At 40.3% G+C, this 22,475-nt stretch overlaps 1 protein-coding gene across 4 annotated transcripts in view; it reads right to left on the bottom strand.

The window, feature by feature from the left end:
• Fhod3 (formin homology 2 domain containing 3) overlaps positions 1 to 22,475 on the bottom strand; it is a 431,422-nt gene that overhangs the window by 23,207 nt on the left and 385,740 nt on the right. For all 4 annotated transcript variants that reach the window (XM_042675149.1, XM_042675146.1, XM_042675147.1 and 1 more), the window contains 5 exons: positions 18,476 to 18,634; positions 11,752 to 11,934; positions 10,295 to 10,414; positions 9,460 to 9,621; positions 6,394 to 6,584 (listed from right to left, as the gene is read on the bottom strand). In XM_042675149.1, the coding sequence (XP_042531083.1) occupies positions 6,394 to 6,584; positions 9,460 to 9,621; positions 10,295 to 10,414; positions 11,752 to 11,934; positions 18,476 to 18,634 (815 nt within the window). The remainder of the gene's footprint in view (positions 1 to 6,393; positions 6,585 to 9,459; positions 9,622 to 10,294; positions 10,415 to 11,751; positions 11,935 to 18,475; positions 18,635 to 22,475) is intronic.

Below are 22,475 nucleotides of genomic sequence, written 5' to 3'. Positions count from 1 at the left end.
CACCAAAATTAAAATCATTTGTGCTTCAAAGAATATCATCAAGAGACAAGACAGCTGGGTGTTTGTGGCTCATGCCTGTAACCCTAGCTACTCAGGAGGCTAAAATCTGAGGATCACGGTTCAAAGCCAGCCAGAGCAGGAAAGTCTGTGAGACTCTTATCTCCAATTAAACACTAGAAAACCAGACGTGGCGCCGTGGCTCAAGTGTTAGAGTGCTAGCCTTGACCTGAAGAGCTGAGGGACAGCAGAGAGAGAGAGAGAGAGAGGGAGAGACAGACAGAGACAGAGACAGACAGAGACAGAGAGACAGAGAGGGGAAGGGAGGGAGGGAGAAAAGACAACCTTCAGAATGGGAGAAAACATTTGCAAATCATGTGTGAGATTAAGCACTTGTGTCTAGAAAACACAAAGAAATATTATACCTAAATAACAAAAAGAAAAAAAAAGATGAAGGAAGGATTTAAATAGGCTCCTAAAAAAATAAGCAAAGAGTCTGGAAATCCATAGAAAGATGCTCGCCATCATAGTTACATAGAGGAATACAAATCAAAACCACTTCACACCTACTAGGATGCTATAATCAAAACTTGAGACAAGCATTGGTGAAAATGTAGAGAAATTGGAATTCGCTCAGAGTACTGGTGGGAACAGCAATGGGTTTAGCTGCTACAGAAAAGCATCTGGCAATTCTGCAGGAAATTAAATGTACACCTAGGAAATTTTCTCTTGGGTATACACCCAAAAGGAACGAAAATCTGCACACACCAAACCTCCTATACAAATGTTCATAGAAGCCAGGTGCCAGTGGCTCACACCTGTAATCCTAAATACTCAGGAGGCTGAGATCTGAGGATTGCAGTTCAAAGCCAGCCCAGGCAAGAAAATCCATCAGACTCTTATCACCAATTAATCACCAGAAAACCAGAATTAGCTCTGTGGCTCAAGTGGTAGAGCTGAAGAGCTCAGGGACAATATCCAGGCTGAGTTCAAGCCCCATGACTGGCAAAAAAAATGTTTATAGAAACATTATTCCCAATAGCTAGAATGTGAATATTAAAACCAAATATCTATTCATAAATGAATGGATAAACCAAACAGGTACCAAGACAAGGCCATCCATAACTGTTTCTACTACCTGTCTTCCATGACTCCAGTAACACTGGATTTGTTTATTCTTTGAATAAACCCATTCCAGGGCTTCAGGTCCTTGTGTAGTATGTAGGAAACCCTGGCTAGACACATAGGCCAAGGAACTGATACTAGCAGTGCTTATGGTGGTGGGAGGGTAAGGAGGTCACTCCACCAGGGAGGACAATGAACCTGACCAGATCCCAAGTGCCAGTTTTTTGCTATGCCTAGAACATTTTTTTTTTTTTTTTTTACCATAGTAGCTGCCTTGGTCATGTTAGTTTTATTCCAAATCTCTTGACCAAACATCACCTTCCTAGGGAAGCCTTTTCTGACCACCTCATGTAAAACAGCACCTTTCTGTTACCCCCGCACCATCTACTGTCTTCCTGGCTTCTACATCCAACCGGCATTACGTTTTAGATATAAAATATAGTGTATGACATGACGTGAGGATAAGATAGAATACTGTTACTACACTACATATATTTCCTCAGATCACAATCCAAAACCCACATAAAAGAAAAATCAAGGAAAGGATTCATTAGCTTCCAGCTGGAAAACTATTTCACCTTATTCTTATGATCTTTCTGAGTCCTCTTTTGTATGTAAAAATAACCTAAGATCTCTTATTCTCCACATCTAGAGCATTGTTTTGAGATCCAGGAGGCATCCAAATCTAAATATAGAATTAACAAAAAAATGTTCTATTGGATAAATGCCCAGGAGTGAAATTGCTGGGTCATAAGGAAGCTCTATGTTTAGCCTTTTAAAAGTATTTTTATTATTTTTATTTTTAAATGTTATTGTAAGGGTGATGTACAGAGGGCTTACAATTACATAAGTCAGGTAATGAGTACATTTCATTTTGAACAGTGTCGCCCACTCCCTTGTTCTCCCCATTTTTCCCTCCTTGAAAGTTGAACAGCTCATTTCCAGCATAGTGTCTAGTGAGTATTGCTGCTGAATTGGTTCACCATTTGTCCCACTGTTTCTGTGCTTCCCCATCCCAAACCAGATAGACTTACATACAAGACAAAGGCTACGGAAATCAAATGCCTCAACAAAAGGGAATAAGCAAAAAAAAAAAGAACTATAAACAGTACAATTTAAAAAAAAAACCCTCGTTCCATTTCTTATAGTTCATTTTGATAAGCATCATTTTATATAGTTATATGTACATAGTTATGGAGCTCTTGTGATCCTCTCCTGAGAATATCCTCCTTTAGTCCCACTGTATGAATGTTTAGAGTGCTGCTTAATTAATCATGTCCAAGAGTAATTATTTCTCTTTTACTATCACATTTACTTGTAGGTTTATAGGTGCATTCTAATAATTACAAACGAGGGAAACCGTGTTTCTTTGGGTCTGACTTACTTTCCTTAGTACAAGTTTTTTCCAAGTCTTTCCATTTCCTTACAAATGGTGCAATGTAATTCTTTCTGATGGAAGCATAAAATGGAAGAAAAACAGCCTCTTTAACAAATGGTGCTGGCAGAACTGGCTGTACAGATGCAGGAAACTGAAACCTTATATCACCCTGCACCAGAAGCATTTCTAAATGGATCAAAGACCATGTATGACCAGATACCTCAAAAATATTGCAGGAAGGGATAGGGGAAACACTAGGACTCCTTGGCACAAGTCAAAACTTCCTAAGTAAAGATCCAGAAAGACTGGATCAATGGGATTGCATCAAACTCAAGAGTTTCTGCATGGCAAAGGATATAGCTAGCAAGATAAATAGGAAGCCCACAGAATGGGAGAAGACCTTTACTAATTATGTTGAAAATGAACTATACAACTTGGGTGAGGGCAGGGAGAGTCAAGAGGGAAAACCTGGGAGAAAATGAGGGAAAAGGTGATACTGTTCAAAAAGAAATGTACTCATTACCTGACTTGTGCAAATGTAACCCCTCTGTACATCATGTTTACAATAACAATTAAAAAATAAATAAATTAAAAAAGTGACCCAAGCATGCATTTCACAAACAATGATGTAACAACAAGCTAGGGAAATTCACATCAGGAAAAGAAAATCTAAATATGCATTTATAAAGGGAAGTATAAGACATGCTTTCAGAAGGCTGGGCTTTGAGGGAGTAAATATTTCAGGGACTTTGTTGACTTGGTTTCTTCTAGAGTATATGACATAAAGGTCATATGGTCATAGTGGGGTTGGCCCCCATCATGGCTACCCCCAGGCATCAGTCAAACATCTTTGATTTGTTCCATCACTGGCTTATTCACTGCAGTGTATCACTGAGTGGGGTGTTTGGCCTCAAGTGGGGAGGGCAGACTTCAGGAAATGGGATGCCAGTCTGTGCGCTTGTCTTCTGCCTGCTTAGGATACTTAATCCCTCTTCTCAGTTCACTGTGTTTCCTAAGGAAGCTTTTGCCCTCTCCTTTCACTGCTGCATTTTTCCAAGTGCCTTTTGCAGAGTAACATAGTTATCTACAGGGATGGAAGAGCAAGTTTACACATCCACAGAATGAGTCAGGCGATTAGAGCAGCAGGAAAAAGGCTAGTACAGAGGTCCAACAAGGAAAACAAGATTTTCTGAGTCAAGCAATAGTTTTGAAAAACAGGTGTTGCCTGAGGTAATGGTTAAACTACTTATAATTTTCTAAAGTCTTAAATTTAAGCTGAGATGCATGTCTAAGACAAGTACACTAGTTACAAGCTATAGGGCCCCAAACAAGGTCTTACAACTCTTTCTGAGTCTTATTTTCCCAATAGAAAAGGTGCAAAGCTCCAGTGGAATTCTGCCAGGAAGAAGAGCAGAAAAGTGAAATAAGGCAATGGAGCTCTCTAACTATCTTTCATCTGTATTTCAACAATGTCTTCCTGCTGTAATCACACACACACACACACACACACACACACACACACACACACATCTTGCTAGAGATTTCCTTTTTACACAAGGTTATATACTTTAGGGGTGGCCACTACATTGTACTCACATTTGCCATACACCTGTTACAGACAATCATAGCTATAGTGAATTTCTGGCCCAGCCTGGTGATCTCCAGTGGGATGGCCAATAATAAGCACATAAGAAATTTGGTAAGGCAAGACCAACCATCAGCAAGTGACCAGCTTGGATGGAATAATCTGAGCAAATGCACTATATCTTAACAAATAGCTTTATGAGCAAAATGAGTTTTTAACTGTCTAGATTAAAAGAAAATCAGGCACAATAGCTTCATAATTCTACATAAAAGTGTTCTAGTTTCATGACCTCGAAAAGGAAATTATTTATTTTTGTAGATTTTTTTAAAGTTGGGAATTAATCTCATCATACAAAGCATGAAAGCTCACATTCTTCGCCTCCCCTTTTTAGCCATGTTGAGTGTACTTTAATTTTAGTACGACATTGGGTAAAAAAAAAAAAAAAAAAAAAAAAAAAAACCTCATAAAATGTTCCTATCCAGAGAGAAAACAAAAGGTCTAGATAAAGTATATGTAATTAAAATAGTTCATGGCTAAACAACTAAATTCTACAAGTCCTGATTAATAGCTGGCTATCAACTTGCTGGGGAAATTGAGTTCCTTATTCCTATCCTAGCCAAAATCTTAATACGACTCTTCTTTTCTCACCAGACGGTGTCAAGCCTAAGGAATTACGATGACTGAAGCAGCAAATGATAAAAGCTGGGAGGAGGGGGTATCATGTGCAGACAAGAGAATCAAGTTTTACCCTGTTTTCACTGTGTTTGATGTTGGTATAATTTGGGGAAGGGAAAAAATAAATTGTTTAAATAGGGATACAGGTGGACCCATTGTAACAATGAGATGTACAAGACGCTATATTGAAAAATGAACTTTACAATTTAGGCGGGGAAAAGGGGGGAAGTATGGTGAATGGAAGAGGCTTTGAAGCGAATAGAGGTCACCCACCCATGGTATTTTGACCCAGCCTACCTATTTTATCCTCTATGTCCTCTCTGCCTAGCTCACTCTGAGTTCAGGATGTCCAAGCTCAAGTCATGATTATAAACTAGCAACCCCAGAAAGACTTCTGTTCTTGTAAGAACCATCATAATTTGGGGGTGGGAGGGTTGGGAGGAGGCAAGTATAGTTGAGGTAGAAGGGATGGTAAGGGAAAAACAAAGGAGGAAGCAACAATGCTTGATAAGAAATGTACCCATTACCTTGCTCATGTAATTGTAACCCCTCTGTACAGTATTTTCACAATAAAAAACTTATTTTAAAAAAAGAGAGAATCAGGTTTTAGAAAGCCTGATGCAGTTTACAGAAAATGAAAGGAGAGAAAGAGAGACAAGAGGAGGAGAGAGGGATGGGAGGAAAGTGTCCCTACATCAATATTCTGTGACAAAGCAAAGGAGAAGAAAGTGGTGGCTCATGTCAGGAAACACCCTGGGGCCTAGGAAGATACAACACTTGGGTTGAAGTCCTGGCTGCCAACACTTACTAAAGGAAGAGCCTTGGACAGCCACAGAGCCATGCTAGACCCCAGTCAGCCTCCTTGTGAGTAGAGGAAGGACTGATCCCCCACTGATATTTCTCTAGTGTAACTCTGAGGAAGGCTGGTGTAGAGGAGGGTCCTTGCAGCGGAGCCCAGCCCTTACTCAGGCACCTGACGTATGGAGCAGCTGCCAGAGAATCCACCACTGGAAAGTTCTCAGAGGGCAGACTGAAGGCCAAATAAAGGAAGAACTATTTTTGTCGGTCATGGGGCTTGAACTCAAGACTTGGGTACTGTCCCTGAGCTTTTTCACTCAAGGCTAGTGCTGTACCACTTTGAGCCACAATGCCATTTCCAATTTCCTGGTGGTTAATTGGAGATAAGAGTCTGACAGACTCTCCTGCTCAAGCTGGCTTTGAATCAGGATCCTCAGATCCAGACCTCCTAGGATTACAGGCATGAACTACTGGCCCCAGCAAGGAAGAACTTTTCTAACAACTATAGCTGCCTTGCAAAGGAGAAACTCTCTGTAGGTGACACTGCTCAAGCAGCTGCAGAAACATTTAGGTTTGTCAGAGATCTTATACATACAATTCCTTGTCCAATGGGATTATTTTTTCATCAAATGATGTCTAACATTCCTTCCAACTTCAAGATTCAATTGTATTATATTATTTTGTAAGAAAAATGTAAATATCGATGAAACAGTCAGCATCTATAGCATAGGTACACTTACTAAATGGAGAAAGTACAATTGTAATAGACCTACAGATCCTTATTTGCAGAATATTTCCAAGAATATAGATCTTTCTATCAGTTTAATACACTTACCTGTTAATTATCCTCCTATGGACAATCTTTAAAATGATAATTCGTTCTGCACAGTCTTTGAGGAACTCTGACATCCGTTGTTTTAAAACTGGTTTCATTTCATGTTTTGCAATTGCCTTGAGGTGATCCCATGAAGCTTTGCATCTTTTCTCCATCTGACATAAATTATCCTGAAGTTGATCAAAGTCAACCTGAAAATGAGAGAGAACACTGCAAGTGCACTGAAACAACTGGACACCAACCGAAATCAGGAGAACAAAGTGCCTCCAGGAAGAAACAAACATCAAAACCAAATCTGCCTCTTGAAATACAAACATACTCATAGCCTAAAAATTATTCACATGAGTATTTGTCATTATCACAACATCAACTTATTCAGTGATAAACTGTTCTCCAAATGAACCCAGAGACAGAATCACCTTTCCCTGCCTTATTTGGAAAGAAATGTTATGCAAGTCTTTGGGAACTGTAAATTAAAACATGAAATGAAGAAACCTAGTACAAGATGAACTCAGTAGATGTCTCATAAAAGTTTTCAGAACACTCTTATTCTTCTGGAATATTTTAGAAGGATAATACTGTAGAAGGCTAAACAACTCACCCTGGTCAGATTTGATTATGCCAGGCAACTAGATTCTCTTTCTGATCTCCTTTACAATTTGAGTATCAAATTATTTTATCTACTCACCACTCACACATTCAACTAATCACCATGGAGGAACTAGTATACACCCATACCAGGCAGTGAGCATGCAAAGACAAACATGAAATGCAACCAAATTCAGCTCTTAAGGAACTTCCTCATATAAACTGGGGATCACACAGCACTCACCAGACCTGTATTGGTCATAGGGCATAGGACCTTGACAGAAAATAAAAGCCATACATACAAAGAATAGATGACAGAGCATGTAAGTAGTTTAGATCAACAGAAATGGACTGTGATAAGACTTTCTAAGGTAATGCTTTTTAAAAATTCCTAGGCTTGAAATTACATGAATCAAAGCATTACTTAGTTCTGAAAAATATACTTGATCACATTTAATAGGAGGAGATGAAAAAGAAATTGAGAGGGAAAGTAAGAGAGAAATAATCAGATAAGCAAGCAGGTAGGCTGAAGGGAGGAATTGAGGAAGATAAGGAGTGAGCAATGGTTGGAAAGGGAAGGAGGGCCACAGACAGAAGTTGGAGGAGCAGCAGGATGTGGAGGTGAGCTGCAACTGTCAAGGTGCCAATGGATGTAGTAAGCAAGGCCTAAAAAACACTTAGAAGGGAATTGCTGGTATGATTTCTGACTACTAGCCCACCCTCAGAAGGACAAGAGAGGGGATCAAGTCAATGAAGGCAGATGTCTAAGAGGATTTCTGGCATCCCTTAGGAAGAAAACCCTAAGACACAGTGGATTCCATGGAGCCAGGAAGGAGAGGGCAGGGCCTGTATTTCCTTGTGCTGTGGAGCCTAAAAGGCTCTGGGAATGAATTGTGGCCTCCTGTTGTAAGTCACATGAATCAGGTCTGCAGTGATCTTTGGTAACTGCCAAAATTAGTGTGAAGGGGCTAGCAGCAGATTTGGCTTGTGTATTGTTGGGCAGCTGTTAGGCAAGAAAAGGTATGTCACTATAATTTAAATGTCACCTAATCATCCACTCAGCTTTGGGGAAAGCTCTGATACTGGAGAGGGGTAGGGCGAGGGCAGCCACTGTGATTAGCTATAACAACAAGACTCCTAGGTCAAGGCTATTTGGTTACAGCCAAATAGTTGGGGGAAGTCCCTGGGTATAACTGAAGGATTATACATGAGAAGAAAACCATTGAAGACTCCATCTTCAATTAACCAGAAAAATGCCAGACTAGAAGAGTTTCCAGCCGTGAGCTTTCAGGAAAGCTGCGTCAAAGGGAGAGGCTCTGAATTTTAAGCCCCAAGACCAACCCCTAAACAAACAAGACCACCACAGAAAACCTCTTCTGAGGAGATGCTCCTGAGGAAGTTGAAGCAGCAACTGGGGAGAGCTCTGCTGGGTCACTTAAAGTCTTTCTGTCTTGGTTAAGACACTGAATATGAATATTTGTAATGACCATAGAACAGTGCATGGCAGAGAATGAGACGGCATAAGTGCCTGTTTAATAGAGGACTCCGTTCTGAGAAACCTTTTGTCAGCTCTCAGAGCTGGGGAGCTGCTGGCTACACTTTTTTCCACTTCAGTTAAGAAGACCATCAGGCTAGAAGAGTAAGAGAGCCAGCAAGGAAACCCTTGATGCCAGAATCTACCCCTTGCTCACTCTTCCCTCTATTATCCCTTTGTCTCGTATTGGACTCCAGTGTATTCCAGCACTTTTAGCTTCCATTCCACAGATCCATACATGTGTTTCCAGAAGATTCCTCCATGTAAGCCTAGCTACTGTGCCCTATTGAAGGGTATCCTTCCACAACCTTCATTTCTCCCAGTTCTGTCTCAAAGATCCTCTTGCACAAGAGGCAGCTATGTGGCCACAGATTGTTACTGTCTCTTTTCTAATAAACCATATGTTCACGAAGATAAAAACTCTGTACTCACTTTAGCTGAGAGGCCAATGCTATATACTGTTTACAGCCCTATAAAAACATTCCCTGTGCATAAGATCATTGGGATGTCCTAACTTTGGGCAGCAGGGCAGGCCTATCCTCTTCCCTGGCTCCACGCTTTACTGTATGACCTAGGGACATTCCAGAAGGAGCCAGGTGGGATTTTGCTGACCTATTTGCCCACCTAAAACAGACTGCATAGTTGTAATATTTTGGAGACTCGACACTCTCAAAAGAAGATGCAGGAGTGAAAACTTGGATGTCAGGCTTGTCTTACATACCTCAGTAGGAAAGAATCTGACCAAGAACGAGTGATAGGAAAAAGATCTTAAAAGCTCATTAGAAATGGCATGAAGCGAATCATAGTCACAAACTCCAGAGAAGGGAACACAGACAGCACTGAATGTCTTTCTTAATAGAGAAGTGTGCTGCGGAGATGATTCTCAGGAAGATCCAACAGTAAAGGCCAAGGCAAGGCCGGTTGCTCTCTAGTCAAGGACGTACCTTGGCTGACCTGGTGATGGCTCCAATCTCTGTGTACAGATCAGAGCTGTCTGGAAAGTTTTCTACCACCATGGAGCATACATGGTGGAGAAGCGACTGCTTGTGCACTGTGTCTTTGACTTCTGGAACCTTCTCGAGGTAGCTTAACTCAAACGCTTTGGCCTGTTTGATGACATAAAAAATGAGAAAAATAAGCTTCCTATAGGCTCTTGGAATAGCACCAACAGTCAGTATCAATGCCCAGCTGCAACAGCCCAATACTTAGTTTCTCTGGGACTGAAACTCTTGTATCACATGCTCCATCCTCTTTCACTGACAGCACATGAACCAGGCATACTAGGAATGAAGATGAGACTCCAGCCCTTTCCCGCCACATCCCTGAGCCACACCTGAGACCACATCCTGAAAGACTGGGTCTTTGATATCTGAATATCAATACTTTCTTCCTCTTCTGGCCCTGCTACACATAGGTCCGTTACTCTCGCCAGAGCCAGACCAATAGCAATGACAATAAGTTGTTCTTTTAAAAAAAATCCAGATAAATAAGCTCAGGAGGGAAAAAAATAAAGTAGATGAAAATTCCAATATGAGTTTCAGGAGTAGCTATATCTTATGAAGAAGCTTATGCTTATTTTGCTAAGTGTCCTCATTTATAGCAAGGTTAAGATTTTTTTTAATGACCCTTAATATTTCAAGGCCAAAATTTCTTCAGATTTTCAACAAGAAGGCATAAAAGTTGGTTGTTCTACTTTGGGGAATCAGAAGTACATCCTCTAGCAGCAAATGGCATGGGTTTTCTGACAAGGCAGGAAGATATAGGATGGAGAAGACTTACATTAGTTCCATTTAGAAAGTTCCCAATGGCTAGGAGCGTAGATAGGATATAGCCCAGAGTTTGATTGTGCTCCAACTGGTCTATTCCTTCTTTCAGGTCCAAAAGTGGTTCTGCTACTTCCTTTCAGTTAAAAAAAAAAAGATAGGAGATGAAAACAAAGGTACATTTGGGCTCTCTTTTTAAAAATTTTTATGAAATAAATAATAACATTTCTCCATAGCACAGGTCAACCTCCCATGATGAACATTTCTCCTTGGTATGAAACACTGAAAGCAATTTTATAGAATATTTTAAATGCACGTACTGTGTTTTGTTTTGTTTTTGTGCCAGTTATGGGGCTTGATCTCAGGGCCTGGGTGTTTCCCTGAATTTTCTTTTCCCTCAAGGCTATAGCTCCACCACTTGAGGCACAGGCTACAGTGCTACTTCCAGGGTTTTTTTTGGGGGGGGGGCCGGGGAGTGGGGAGAGGGATATGCAGTTAATTGGAGATAAGAGTCTCATGGACTTTTCTGATCCACTGGCTTCAAACCATGATCCTCATTTCTCAGCCTCTGAATAGCTAGGATTACAAATGTGAACCACTGACACCTGGCTTTTTGTTGTGTGTGTGTGTGTGTGTGTGTGTGTGTGTGTGTGTGTGTGTGTATTGTGACTGTAATTTGTCACATGAGGTTAGGAGTGGAATTTTTCCACTTGTAAGCAAGAAGTGTTGGATTTGAATATGTAGATTTTAGAGTTTTGGATATGGTATTCATCTTTTGCTAAGAGATGGAGACTCATAATTTTTTTCAGCAGGGCTTCTGAGCCTGTCTTCTCTCAGCAAGTCCATGTAACTAATCTCTCCTGGACTTAACTGCCATTTCTCCACTGCTTCCCACTCAGCCTAAAAATGTACTCTGCTGGTGGTCTAGGAAAGATGGATATCTGGCCTTCTGCTTCCTACTTAAGAAGGGCTTCCTAAGACTTTCTCTTTTCTTTTGGTCTCTTCTTAGTTGTTTGCAATCTGCTTTGTTTTCCTCTTTCTACTGAGCATGTTCTCCTAAAAGGTGCCCAAGGTCCTGCTACCTGCTATTGTTAATGGCAGCTTAGATGATTATCATCAGATAGAAAGATAACAAGAAAGTTTCTATATTGTGCTTTCCTGAATTGCCCAAATTTCCTACAATAAGAATCAGGTTTAATTTTTGCAATTTTTAAAACTAATTAATTTGGAATGCACTAGGCATCTGAATCTGATGCCAGGCAGGCACTTCAGAATAACCCATTATTGGAAGACTGATAATTCAGTACAGGTAGCTCCCATCATCCAGTGTTACTGATGGAACCCAATATCATCAACTTTCCCTCTGAACCTGTGCTTAGAACAATACTCCATTAGCTTATGTTCATTTAATAGGCATTAATTTACAAAAACCACTAGATTTCTGAATACTTGCATCTAGTGCAAAGTCCTTACCTTTTCTGTGGTTTCATAATCCATTTTAAATGCCCAGAGCTGGAGCCGAGCTGAGAGCTCACTGATGGAGGAGAGCATGAGCAGGAATTGCTCTGCACTGCCCAAGGGAACCTCAGGGTTAGCCAGCTGAGCTTCCTGGATTTTCTGTTTCTCCTCTTCAGTGGGAATCATTGTTAGAATTTTCTGGAAAGATGGGGTGATATAACAGTTCTGATTAGTTAGTGATGAGTCATTGTCTACATTTCAATGCTTTCAAATTCCTATTACAATTTTCCAGTTAATAGGAATATTCTATTTTTAATCATATACAGATATTATATTTTCACAACCAAATATATGCTAAGGAACTTTCCCTGAACTGTTTGGATCATGAACATGAAAAACATTTTAGGCAAGAAGGGTGGAAGGTGAAAGAAAGAAGAAAAATAAGATAGAAGGCCAGAGAACCAGACTCCCTGTTTCCTAGGAAATAATGTGAAATATGTCAAGAATATATACTTTATAATACAACTCATGGATTAAAAGAGTACAAAATAACTCTTTTACAAATAACTCCTAATCACTTTTGTTTGTGAAGTATAAGTTAAATTGTTAAGCTATGCTATGAACCTTAGAAATGACAATATTTTAATATTAAACTCAAGTCTGATTGAGGAAAAATACAATTGTATTTAAAAGAGCAATACCAATTTGAAAAAGAAAAGTATGTGTTATTTTGCTTTTGTTTCTAATAAAAATTAATTGTTGGAGGCAGAGAAAAAAGACACCAGAAAGATGATTCTTATAGGGTCAAAGTCGTTAGGGATTACATTTTTAAAAAGATAAACATTCTTCTATTCTCTTGTCTACTCTTATCATTCCCACTTACCATTGTACAGAATGTCTAAACAAGTACACACAAAGATAAAAGCCAAAGAATTAGAAAGATAAAATTGTTCTTATTTGCAGATGACATGACCATGGACATAGAAAACTATCAAGAATTACCAGAAAAGTTTCTAAAATCGTGAGTTCAATAATGTTGCATAAGGCAATTATACAGAAGTACATCTAGTTATAAAAACTTAACTCGAATTTTTGTTTTCATTTCCTTATTCCTCATATTGCTCTAGGAATGACAAGAATTTCACAACAAAACTTAGCAATACCATTTTTAAACCACAAAAAGCATTTTCTTACAATGACAAAAATTGTTTAAAGTTATTTAAATGAAGTTATATAGCTGATAAATCTAATAAGTAAAATATAGGATCTGTGTAATGAAATTAGAAAATGCTGATGAAAGAAATCAAAGGCCCAAATAAATGGAGAGACAAAACATGTTCATGGATTGAGACTCACAGTCAAGATGTTAATTTTCCCCCAGATTTATCTATAGATTTAATTCCAACCAAAAGACTAGCAAGAATTATTTGTAGATATTGAAAAGTTGATTCTAAAAGTCATATGGTAAGGCAATAGTTCTAATCACAATGAATTTGAAAAATAATAGCTTCAGAAGAATCATATGATTTCACTAGAAAAAAAATTAAACTCTAGTAATGAGAAGTATTCTTCAGTTTGGTAAGTCTTAACATGTAAGGCCCTCTCATTTATCAGAAGCCAGTAATATACAATTGCTCTGAAGATGTGTATTCAGAGCTGCAGTCAGAGTGACAGTAAAAAAGTAACACATCAGATAGATTCCCTTCTAACTTGCTCTTCATCTTGGCTCCAAACTGAGACTATCTGGGTAGAATTTGAGCATCAGTTAAGAGATCTTGCTTTTTGACTGCCTTGTTCTTGCGCCTCTGTCCAGACAGAGGAGATTAAAAAATGAGCAAGTCAGACAGATACTACGTCTTTTAAAACATCCATGACTTGAACTCAGCTAGTTATAAAAATTTAACTCAAATTTGTGTTTTCATTTCTGTAATCTTTATATTGCTCTAGGTATGACAAGAATTCCAAAACAAAACTTGCTGACACCATTTTTGACCCACAGAAAGCATTGTCTTGCAATGATTTTTTTGTTGCTTTGTTCTTTTCAGAAAGTAATCTGTTTTACTTTTTTCTCTCTAATTTAAACCATTTGTTCACTGTTGGAGATTTATAAGGTTGCCATCTGCTACTTTATTATTTTTTACACATCACTGACAATAAAAATAGCCTTAAGACAGTAGAAGAGCAGGTCAAAACCACCTCCTGTGAGTTCATGCTCTTTCTCCCATAAACAAATGATAATGGGATAAATATTGGGTGAAATTTAAACTTACTTTTCTACTACATCAGGTTTATTGATGATTTTATGATCACCATTTAGTTTTAGAGAAAAAGAAACATCAAATAATACTAAATGTGGCAACCTCAGCTTTTAACTTTCTTCCAGACAATGTCTATTTGCTCTAAACATAATTGGTTTTTATATATGAAATGCATATTTCAGGGAAAATACAAAAAATATCCATTTTCATGGACCCAAATGCAATTGATCTGACCATTTCACTTACCTACATATGATACCATAAGAAGTAATTATTTTGCCTGGTGATTTTGAACAGAACCGTTGGGTACAATTTGGGTAAGAACATACCACAAGGATTTGGGTGACAACATCAGAAAGTTGGAAAATTCAGGGCTGAGCGGAGTTTATATACAACTTGCATATTCTCATGAGAAAATAGTATTCTTCTGAAAAAAAAACTTCTGAAATCATCTTGATAGTATGCTCTTTCTACTCTTTGAAGTACACTGTCGTGGAAATTATTGTTTCAAACATACAGATAAAATACTGGATGCTAGGTTTAACAACAAAGCAGATTGTTCCTCTTCTCCTAACACCAGTCCCAGAGTTGACAAGGATTAAACTAGATATGCACAATTAACAGCAGGGTCTGTGAATCTTCAGCATATTCTAGTTCTATGGTTCTTTGAGCCTCTGCATGGGCAGGCTCACCTGCATGTGTCTAGCATCTACTCAAGTACCTGCAGATAGTTCTTGTGCAACACTAACTACTCAGAAAATAGTTCTGCATGAATAGCCAAAGGAAACCTCTGTTTCCAAGATGCTGACAGTCATGACACTCAAACTGAGCTATTTAAAATGCCATTTGAGACGATTCGATTGCGCCACCCTTTGTGGAGACCATATTCTAAGAATGGGAAAGGAAAAACAAACCTCTTTGTACATCCATTTATGATAATTTGATGACATTTTACCTGGGAAAACATGATTTGTATTCTTTAGAGATGACTCTAAAACAATTTCCTCAAGTTTAATACTTTTCTTTTTGTTAATGAAGTTAACTACTCCCTTAGGGTTGCATGATAATCCCAGATGCATACCACTGGTTGCTAAGCAAAGCTGCAGGATGTCCTTTAATACATCCTAATTACATTTAGGTACACAGAGCTTTCTAATGGCCCTATTATGCTGTGGTGCCATGCCAGGGTACATGTATCCAAGAAGCAGATGGCTGAAGGCTGTTTGGCCATTAGCTGGAAATCTCATTAGCAAATCTGCAAGTTCACAACTTCCATCTCTTCTCTGTCTCAATTTAACTCTTGTACAGCAAGACTTACCAAACAAGCCTGGTGCACTGCCCAGAACATAGATCTAGGTCTTCTATGTCCACAGTCCCAGCAATCAATGGCCAGAGCTAGTCGATGATCAGGGTACTAGATCCCATATTCTCTATGAGGGCCATTTCACAAGAGACTTCCCAGTCATGCATGAGAAGTGTTGTGGGGTATATAATTCCTGACTTCTTGCAAGCAGCTTATAGATCAAGGATCCTCAGACAGATTGCTTTCACCTCCACAGGAGGCTTAACAATGTCTTAGAGACATTTTTGGCTTTGGGCTAAGTTAGGGAGGGTAGATGTTTCTAGTATGCAGTGGGCAGCGGTCATGGATGCTCCTGTATATCCTGTGGCCCACAGGACTAACCTACAACAAAGAGGATAAAGCCGCACATGTCCATAGTGTTCAGTTTATGGAACTGCTTTGGAAGGAAACTGATAAAAATGTTGTAATTCCAAATGCTATTGTGACTATGTGTTTATTGATGACTTCTGACACATTACAATATTGCTAGAGGGTTACTAGTATATTCTGTGGCTGAGTCCTCTCACTTCAAATGTTTCATGTCTCAACTACTCCCAGGCAGAACTCCTGTAGGCAGCATTATGAGGTGCACCATGTTGCCTCCTGGGTGGCTATATCTCTCATTTTCAGGGAAGAAATATCCCAGGCCTGCGGTATGTTCCTGGGCCAGCCACCCCCAGGCTCATACTGTGGGCTCAGGCTCTGGAGCTCACATACTCTACCTCCCCTGGGCCTGTGAAACTGACAGATTGAATGTTGGGACTCACCTTCATCTTTAAGATAAGGACCTTAAGCCTTGTGAGGATGTACCTCATACTCATTGATAGGAAGGCTCCTACCTGGTGCCTGGCCCACAATAGGAGACTTATAAAAGTCAGGTGTAGTGCTGTGTTCATTCCTTTACACATTGGCATTACTGTAACTATCATTATTCTTTCCTAATCAAAATGGTGCTTAACTGAAAGCCAGGTAGATAAGGAAAAAGAAAAAAAAGGGTTCATTTTAAAATCTAAGTAACTTATTGAGCCTGAAACTTCTCTTACCCAAGGAGAAGTATTCTTCAGAAAAGCACAGAAGCACGAAAAAAGCACAAACAAAAAACTCCTGATGGGTTTTCAAGTCCTCTAGATGGGAATGGGAAATATTTTTAAAAGAAGAAGTTGTTATTTTGATCTTCAGTGTGGTTGGCTCTGACTGTATTTGAAGCTTCCTTATGTGGGAATCTGTTTTTTGCCATCTCTAAAGGACCTGTTGTATAAATAGGACGGCCTGAGAGTGCACCCAGTCCACACCTTATTTCTCCTTCATGAAAGATACTTCCTAAGTATCATACTTCATCTATGAGCATCCAATATCAGGCACTGCTCTTCTCTCTTGCCTGTGAGGACCTGTGGGGATTCCTCACACAGAGGTCTGGCCTTCTCCTCTCTACTGCTTCACACCTGCCTCAATGCCTCTCCTTATCTCTCTCTGCTGTCTCTTACCCTGCCTTCCCACATGCCCACTTGGATATGCTGCCTGCCTGACTCCAGGACTCACAGTACTACTTCCTTTTAGCTGGGAAAAAATGCTCATTCTTTCCAGTCCTCTTCCTAGAATAGGATAGGCATGATCCTCAAAGTCAAACTGCTTGGACCTTGCATAGGGCTGCCATAACAATGTGCCACAGGCTGGGTAGCTTAGAACAATACAAATTCATTTTCTCTCAGTGTTAGAAGCTAAAAGTCCAAAATCAAGGGCTTAGCAGGGCCATGTTCTCTCCAAATGCTCGAATGGAGAATTGTTTCTTGCCCTTTTTTTAGCTTCTGGTGCTTGCCCTTAATCCTTGACATTCCTTGGCTTGTAAACACATTGCTCTAATTTCTGCCTATGTCGTCACAAGGCATTCTATTCTTTGAGACTCCCTGTGTGTTCTCTAAATTCAAGTGACATTCCCTTCTCTGTGTCTGTGACCAAATATCCTTCTTATTGTATTTTATCACTCATCAGATTTATAGCCCATTCTATTTCAGTTTGACCTTAACTTGCTTAAACTATAAGAGCCTACTTCCGAGTAAGGTCACATGCTGGGTGGGAATGGATATGAGGGGATACCATTGAACTTAGTACAAATCCCCATGAACAATTTTTCTTGTAGACTTTTCTTTACAAAGCACAAAGCACATCTGGCTTCCTGAGATCCAACTCCGGCCCCTACTGCATTGCACACCTAGGGTAGGCATGCTACCTCACTTATAACCTTTCTGGCACAGTCTTGCTCTCCTGCTCTAGAGTCAGTCTTTCCTGAATGCTCAAAAATTTCAACTAAGACTGAGTAAATGGCTCCAATCACAGGCTTTTTAAGAAGTCCGAGGTTCCTTTCTAATAGGATGGGTTGAATGTCACCCAATGTCACAAAGCAGCATGGCAAGATTCTTCACTAATATCCAGTGGGTCCTCAGGAATGCGTGAGCTGGCAAGTACCTCTGTTATTCATCTCCCATAATTAGAATAAGAGATCTCACCTGCATCAACTGGCACCAGTCCATGGTGAAAAGAGGGTAAAGCCAGATAGAAGAATAAGAACGTTGGCACAATAAGCTAAGGTGTGGCTCCAGCTGGACTGTCTACTGCACAGTAATAGCCACATCACCCAACATCTCCCTGCTTTTGACATTCAGGTCCACCAGTAATATAGCCTCCATTGACTCGGTTCTACAGATTATCAACTAAGACATGGCTGTCCATATTCCAAGTGCCCAGGAGAGGAACAGAGTTCTTTTCATGGAAGGAAAAGCATATTGAAACCCCACATTTACAATTTTTAAAAAAATATATTTGACTTGAAATGCTGTGAAGAAAGACCCCAACACTCTTGCAAGCAGGTTGTAGCAGTCTTTTTTCTACTTGGAGATAGGCCACATGGGGTCAGAGAGAGATCCATAAATAAATTAGGCAGTGAGGATTCTCACAGGCAAAGTGAGGCTCATCTCTACCCCTTACTCCCGAAGAAACATGTAAGAAAACTATTAACATTATTCTGAGTCTGGTTAATAAAGTAAAAAAAGGCAATACTGGAAATTGTACTGGAGGCAATCATGTAAATTTTAACTTGTTATTATTAGACAATACAAATAATGCTTGACAGAGCTTCTCTTACCTCAATTCCTTCTTTGTTTAAGGCATATTCATCAAAATTCAAAATAGCTATCTTAATTGTTCTTGGAGGGGGCAAGACTGTCAGGCCAATATTGATGGCATTGCTCCTCTTGGAATCTAGAACGATGATCTCCTGTCTTTTTCCATCTGCAGCAGTTTTCTTTGTGATAAAATAAGGAAAATCAAAGATTAATGCATCATCTTTAGATCTCTCTGGATTTCATTATTAGATCAAATTCACTCCTTATTTAGAGATGAAAATAAATGGCCCTGGTTCAGCTCAGGGAAGAACTGGCTACTGCTCAGCTCAGAAGAAAGAGATCAAGGATTAGACTCTGAGACGCTGCCAAGCTTGGGTCAGCAATGGAACTTCACGAGTCAGACACATTACAAAATGAAATTGATTTTCCTTCAATTGGGGAAAATGTGATCTTTTGCAAGGGGAAAAAAAACCCAACCCTGTTTTTCCATAAAAGCACTGAAAACAAAGTAGAATCTTTCAGAGTTCTTTTCCTGTGGGCTGTGGGGTGTCAGAATGTGTCTTGGTTGGCTCATTACATACGCTGTGTGCCCAGAGAAGTGAGTACACATGCTGAGAAGACAGATCTAGAGGGAGAGGCCGGTGTGATTGGCCTGTCAGCCCCTCTCATCTCTGGCGGCACTGTCTCAGGGCCTCTTTTTCAATTCAAATATCCCATGCCTTTTCTAACAGAGTATCTCCATCTTTGCTGCCATACTTAGCCCTCTGTGCAGCTGCCCATTGAAGGATGGTGACCTGGGGCTTTCCAAAGAAGAGAAGTGAAAAGGCATATACTGATGAAGAGGAATGAGGGACAATTGGTCACAGAGAACAAGAAAGAGAACAGGGATCCAAAGTGTCGTGACAAACTCATGGAGAGTGTGGCTTCACTGTTCACCTAGGTACCCCTCTCCCCTACCCCTGAGGTAAGTCCTGGGCCTTCCCTCATCCCTGTGGCCAGCTTAGGGCTAGACATGGCTGAAACTCAGTATATCTGTGAGACACACTGAATGTATTTGTGTTCCTCCCGACTCATATGTTGAAGCCATATTCCTAATGTGATGTATTTTTTGGAAATGGAGACTTTTAGGGTTTGGGTAAGATCTCAAGAGTGGGGTTCTTGTGATAGAATTAGTATCATTACAAAAGAGGTCAGAGATTTGGCTCTCTCCACCACACTACAAGAAAAGTGGCCTCTGAAAGCCTATGGGAATTTTTACCAGAAGCAAAATTGGCCAGTACATTGTTCTTTAGACTTCCCAGTCTCAAGAACTATAAGAAGCGAATGTCTGTTGTTGAGGTCACCAAGTTTATGGCAGACAAATACAGGTTATGAGGTGCTGAGACAACACTTGGCATCTCGCAGAGCTGGGACACAGCTGCAAGCCCTCACCCTTCCAGCAGTCAGAACGTTAAGTACAAGCAGCAATGGAAGTGAGGGGCAGATAGGAGATCTGACTCAGCAGGCTTCCAGCTCTTGTTTAGGTTTTCCCTGGGAATGACTACTGTGAATCATAGAAGCTTAAAGTGGCAAAGATCCGGATGGAGAAGACACACTAAGCATGGTGTTCACATGTGAAGGGTTCAACCCAAGACAACTATAACTCACTTCATTCAGTGGCCAGGGTCTGCAAGGCCTGACCCTCAATCTGGGACCTTATCTTGGGACCTGATAAAGACCTGGAATCTGGCCTAGGGTTCAAAGGAAAGGGAATAAGGAGAAACATTCCTTTGTTTGGCTTGTTGGGCATGAGGCTGAGGTTTGATAGGGACCAGTCCAAGAAGACTTCATTGACCAGATGAGGGGCTCTAAGCTCAGCTTGCAGCTAAGCACTCAGAGTAAGACACCATCCAGCCTTACTGTCTCCTTTGAAGTGGGGAACCTGGCTGTGCCCAGACACATCTGGAGCCATCTGGAGAAGCTGGCCTGCAACAATATTGGAGGCAGAGAGCCCTCAAACAGAAACAGACCAAAGTCCTACTGAAGTCTTCCTGGGCCCTCCCAATTTAATTGGCAAAAGTCTATTTTAGATCCTTAAATATGCATTTGGGAATCAACTCAAATTTCTTCATGAAGAAAACAACTGAAAACATCCCAGCTGCTTTGGGGCCTGGTGGCCAGGAGGGACAATTCCTATGGGTGTGGCCAGGGGCTTTGAATAGGGTTTCCAGGGACATGGGTATAGATGTATCTCTGCTCTGTAGAGAAGTCCTTGTCTTACATAGAAGACCCTGAAAATTCTCAATTTAGCTTTTAAGTTGACTTCGTTATAATATGTTTTATGTGGGCTACTAAGAAGAAATAAGAAAAGTACCAAAATACTCAATACAGAGGGACTGCACCTGCAATGCCAATGCTGAGATGTGGGGATGCCTGCTACTCTGTGTTTTGTGGGAGCCTGCTCAGATTAATTTCTTTTTCCAAGATCAATCACTAGAAGATCTCTGGCTTTCTTTTTTTTAATGTGTCTGTTAACATCTTTCCGAACCACACCTTTTGGATCTAACTAAAATTGGCTCTGTGACTTAGTTCTGGCTTTCTTTTCCTGACTAAAAAAAGATATAGCCAGTAAGCCACGCCTTTACCCTTCCCCTTCTTCCTGCTTAGAATGTGGATTTGTGGCCTGCAGGCACAGCTACAGACAGCTTGTGAGCATAAGGAATGAAGCCACGTGGATGGCAGCATAGATTCTCTGGAAATTGTTAGCCCTTTACCCTCTGGTCCATGCAGTCCTCATCACTCTAGCAGCCCAGAGCCAGGCCCATGCAGACCCAACTAGCCCATCTGGAGCCTTTGTACAGATGAGAAAAAGATGGTCCCCTATGGGGGTAAGCAGTCCTATGGCAAACAGCTGCTCACAAACAACTTAGGAGAGAAGATGTTCTACATCTTAGCCTATTCCCTGAGAATCCATGTGAATATTTGATAAATAACTTGCATGTTCTATGTGGTGGTTCTATACCTGACAGCACCTCAGCTTACCACAGGTGCCACTGGACACGTCCACACAATCTCCCATACACCAGAGAAGTTCAAGCTGCTCCCTGAACAAGCTCCACTGAGCAAGCAGAGACAACAGGGAGAGCTGGTCCCATAGATAACTTTCCACATTTGTCCCTGTCAGAGCATGAGCAGTTATCAGTACCGATCCATTGCAACTGTTCTTCTGGATCAAAGTCCCAAATTAGCAATAATAACCATCATTGGATCCTCAATATGGTCAAACAACAGTATAACTGCTGTTCTTTCTTTCAAAAGCTTCTCCCTTCCTGCCATCTCCACTTCTGAGCACCCAGTCTCTCAGAGCAGCCTGGCACAAGCCTCCTGCTTCTGGCCTCTGATCCCCATAACCCATCGATCCTACACTTTCCAGACTTTCTCAGACTTCCTTTCTTTATTGAATTTCTTTGATTTAAAAGCCATGATGATGATCCTTGGTTTATAGTTTAAAAATTAGGGTGATAAAGAGGAAAAATACAGCAGGAGCCAGAAAAGGAAAAGTCTTTGGTCTTTGTGAAGGTCAGGAAACACAAATGACCTTCTGAAGGCATCTAGAAGGAAGATATGAGATGTGCAGGAAAAAGGTGAAACAGAGGGTAAAGACAGGAGCTAGGAAATCCAGAGCACAGTGTTGTAGGCTACACCTATAATCTTAGGTACTTGAGAGGCTAAGATAGGCAAGTTGTAGTTAAAGGCCAGCCTGAGGAAAGAGTTAACAGAGATCTCCCGCTCATCAATCTCAAACAATAAAAACCTGGCACAGTGGCACTCTCCTATTATCCTAGCTCCACAGCAGTATACATAGGAGAATTGTAGTCTCAAGTTCAAGAACCCCATTATTGCCAAAAGAAGAAATTTATTTTTTGCATTTGATACGTCACAGACCAGACAAATGACCTCCAAATGGTACTAAAAAAAGGAAATAAAAGCTCTTGAAATATCAATACAAAGCAGGGTCTACTGAAAGAAAATAAGATTTTC

This window comes from Dipodomys spectabilis, unplaced genomic scaffold, assembly GCF_019054845.1.
Source record: "Dipodomys spectabilis isolate Male_0828 unplaced genomic scaffold, ASM1905484v1 ptg000024l, whole genome shotgun sequence".
In the NCBI taxonomy this organism is placed as follows: domain Eukaryota; kingdom Metazoa; phylum Chordata; class Mammalia; order Rodentia; family Heteromyidae; genus Dipodomys; species Dipodomys spectabilis.
The sequence above is the reverse complement of the archived record's forward strand: the minus strand, read 5'-3'. Positions and strand labels throughout refer to the sequence as shown.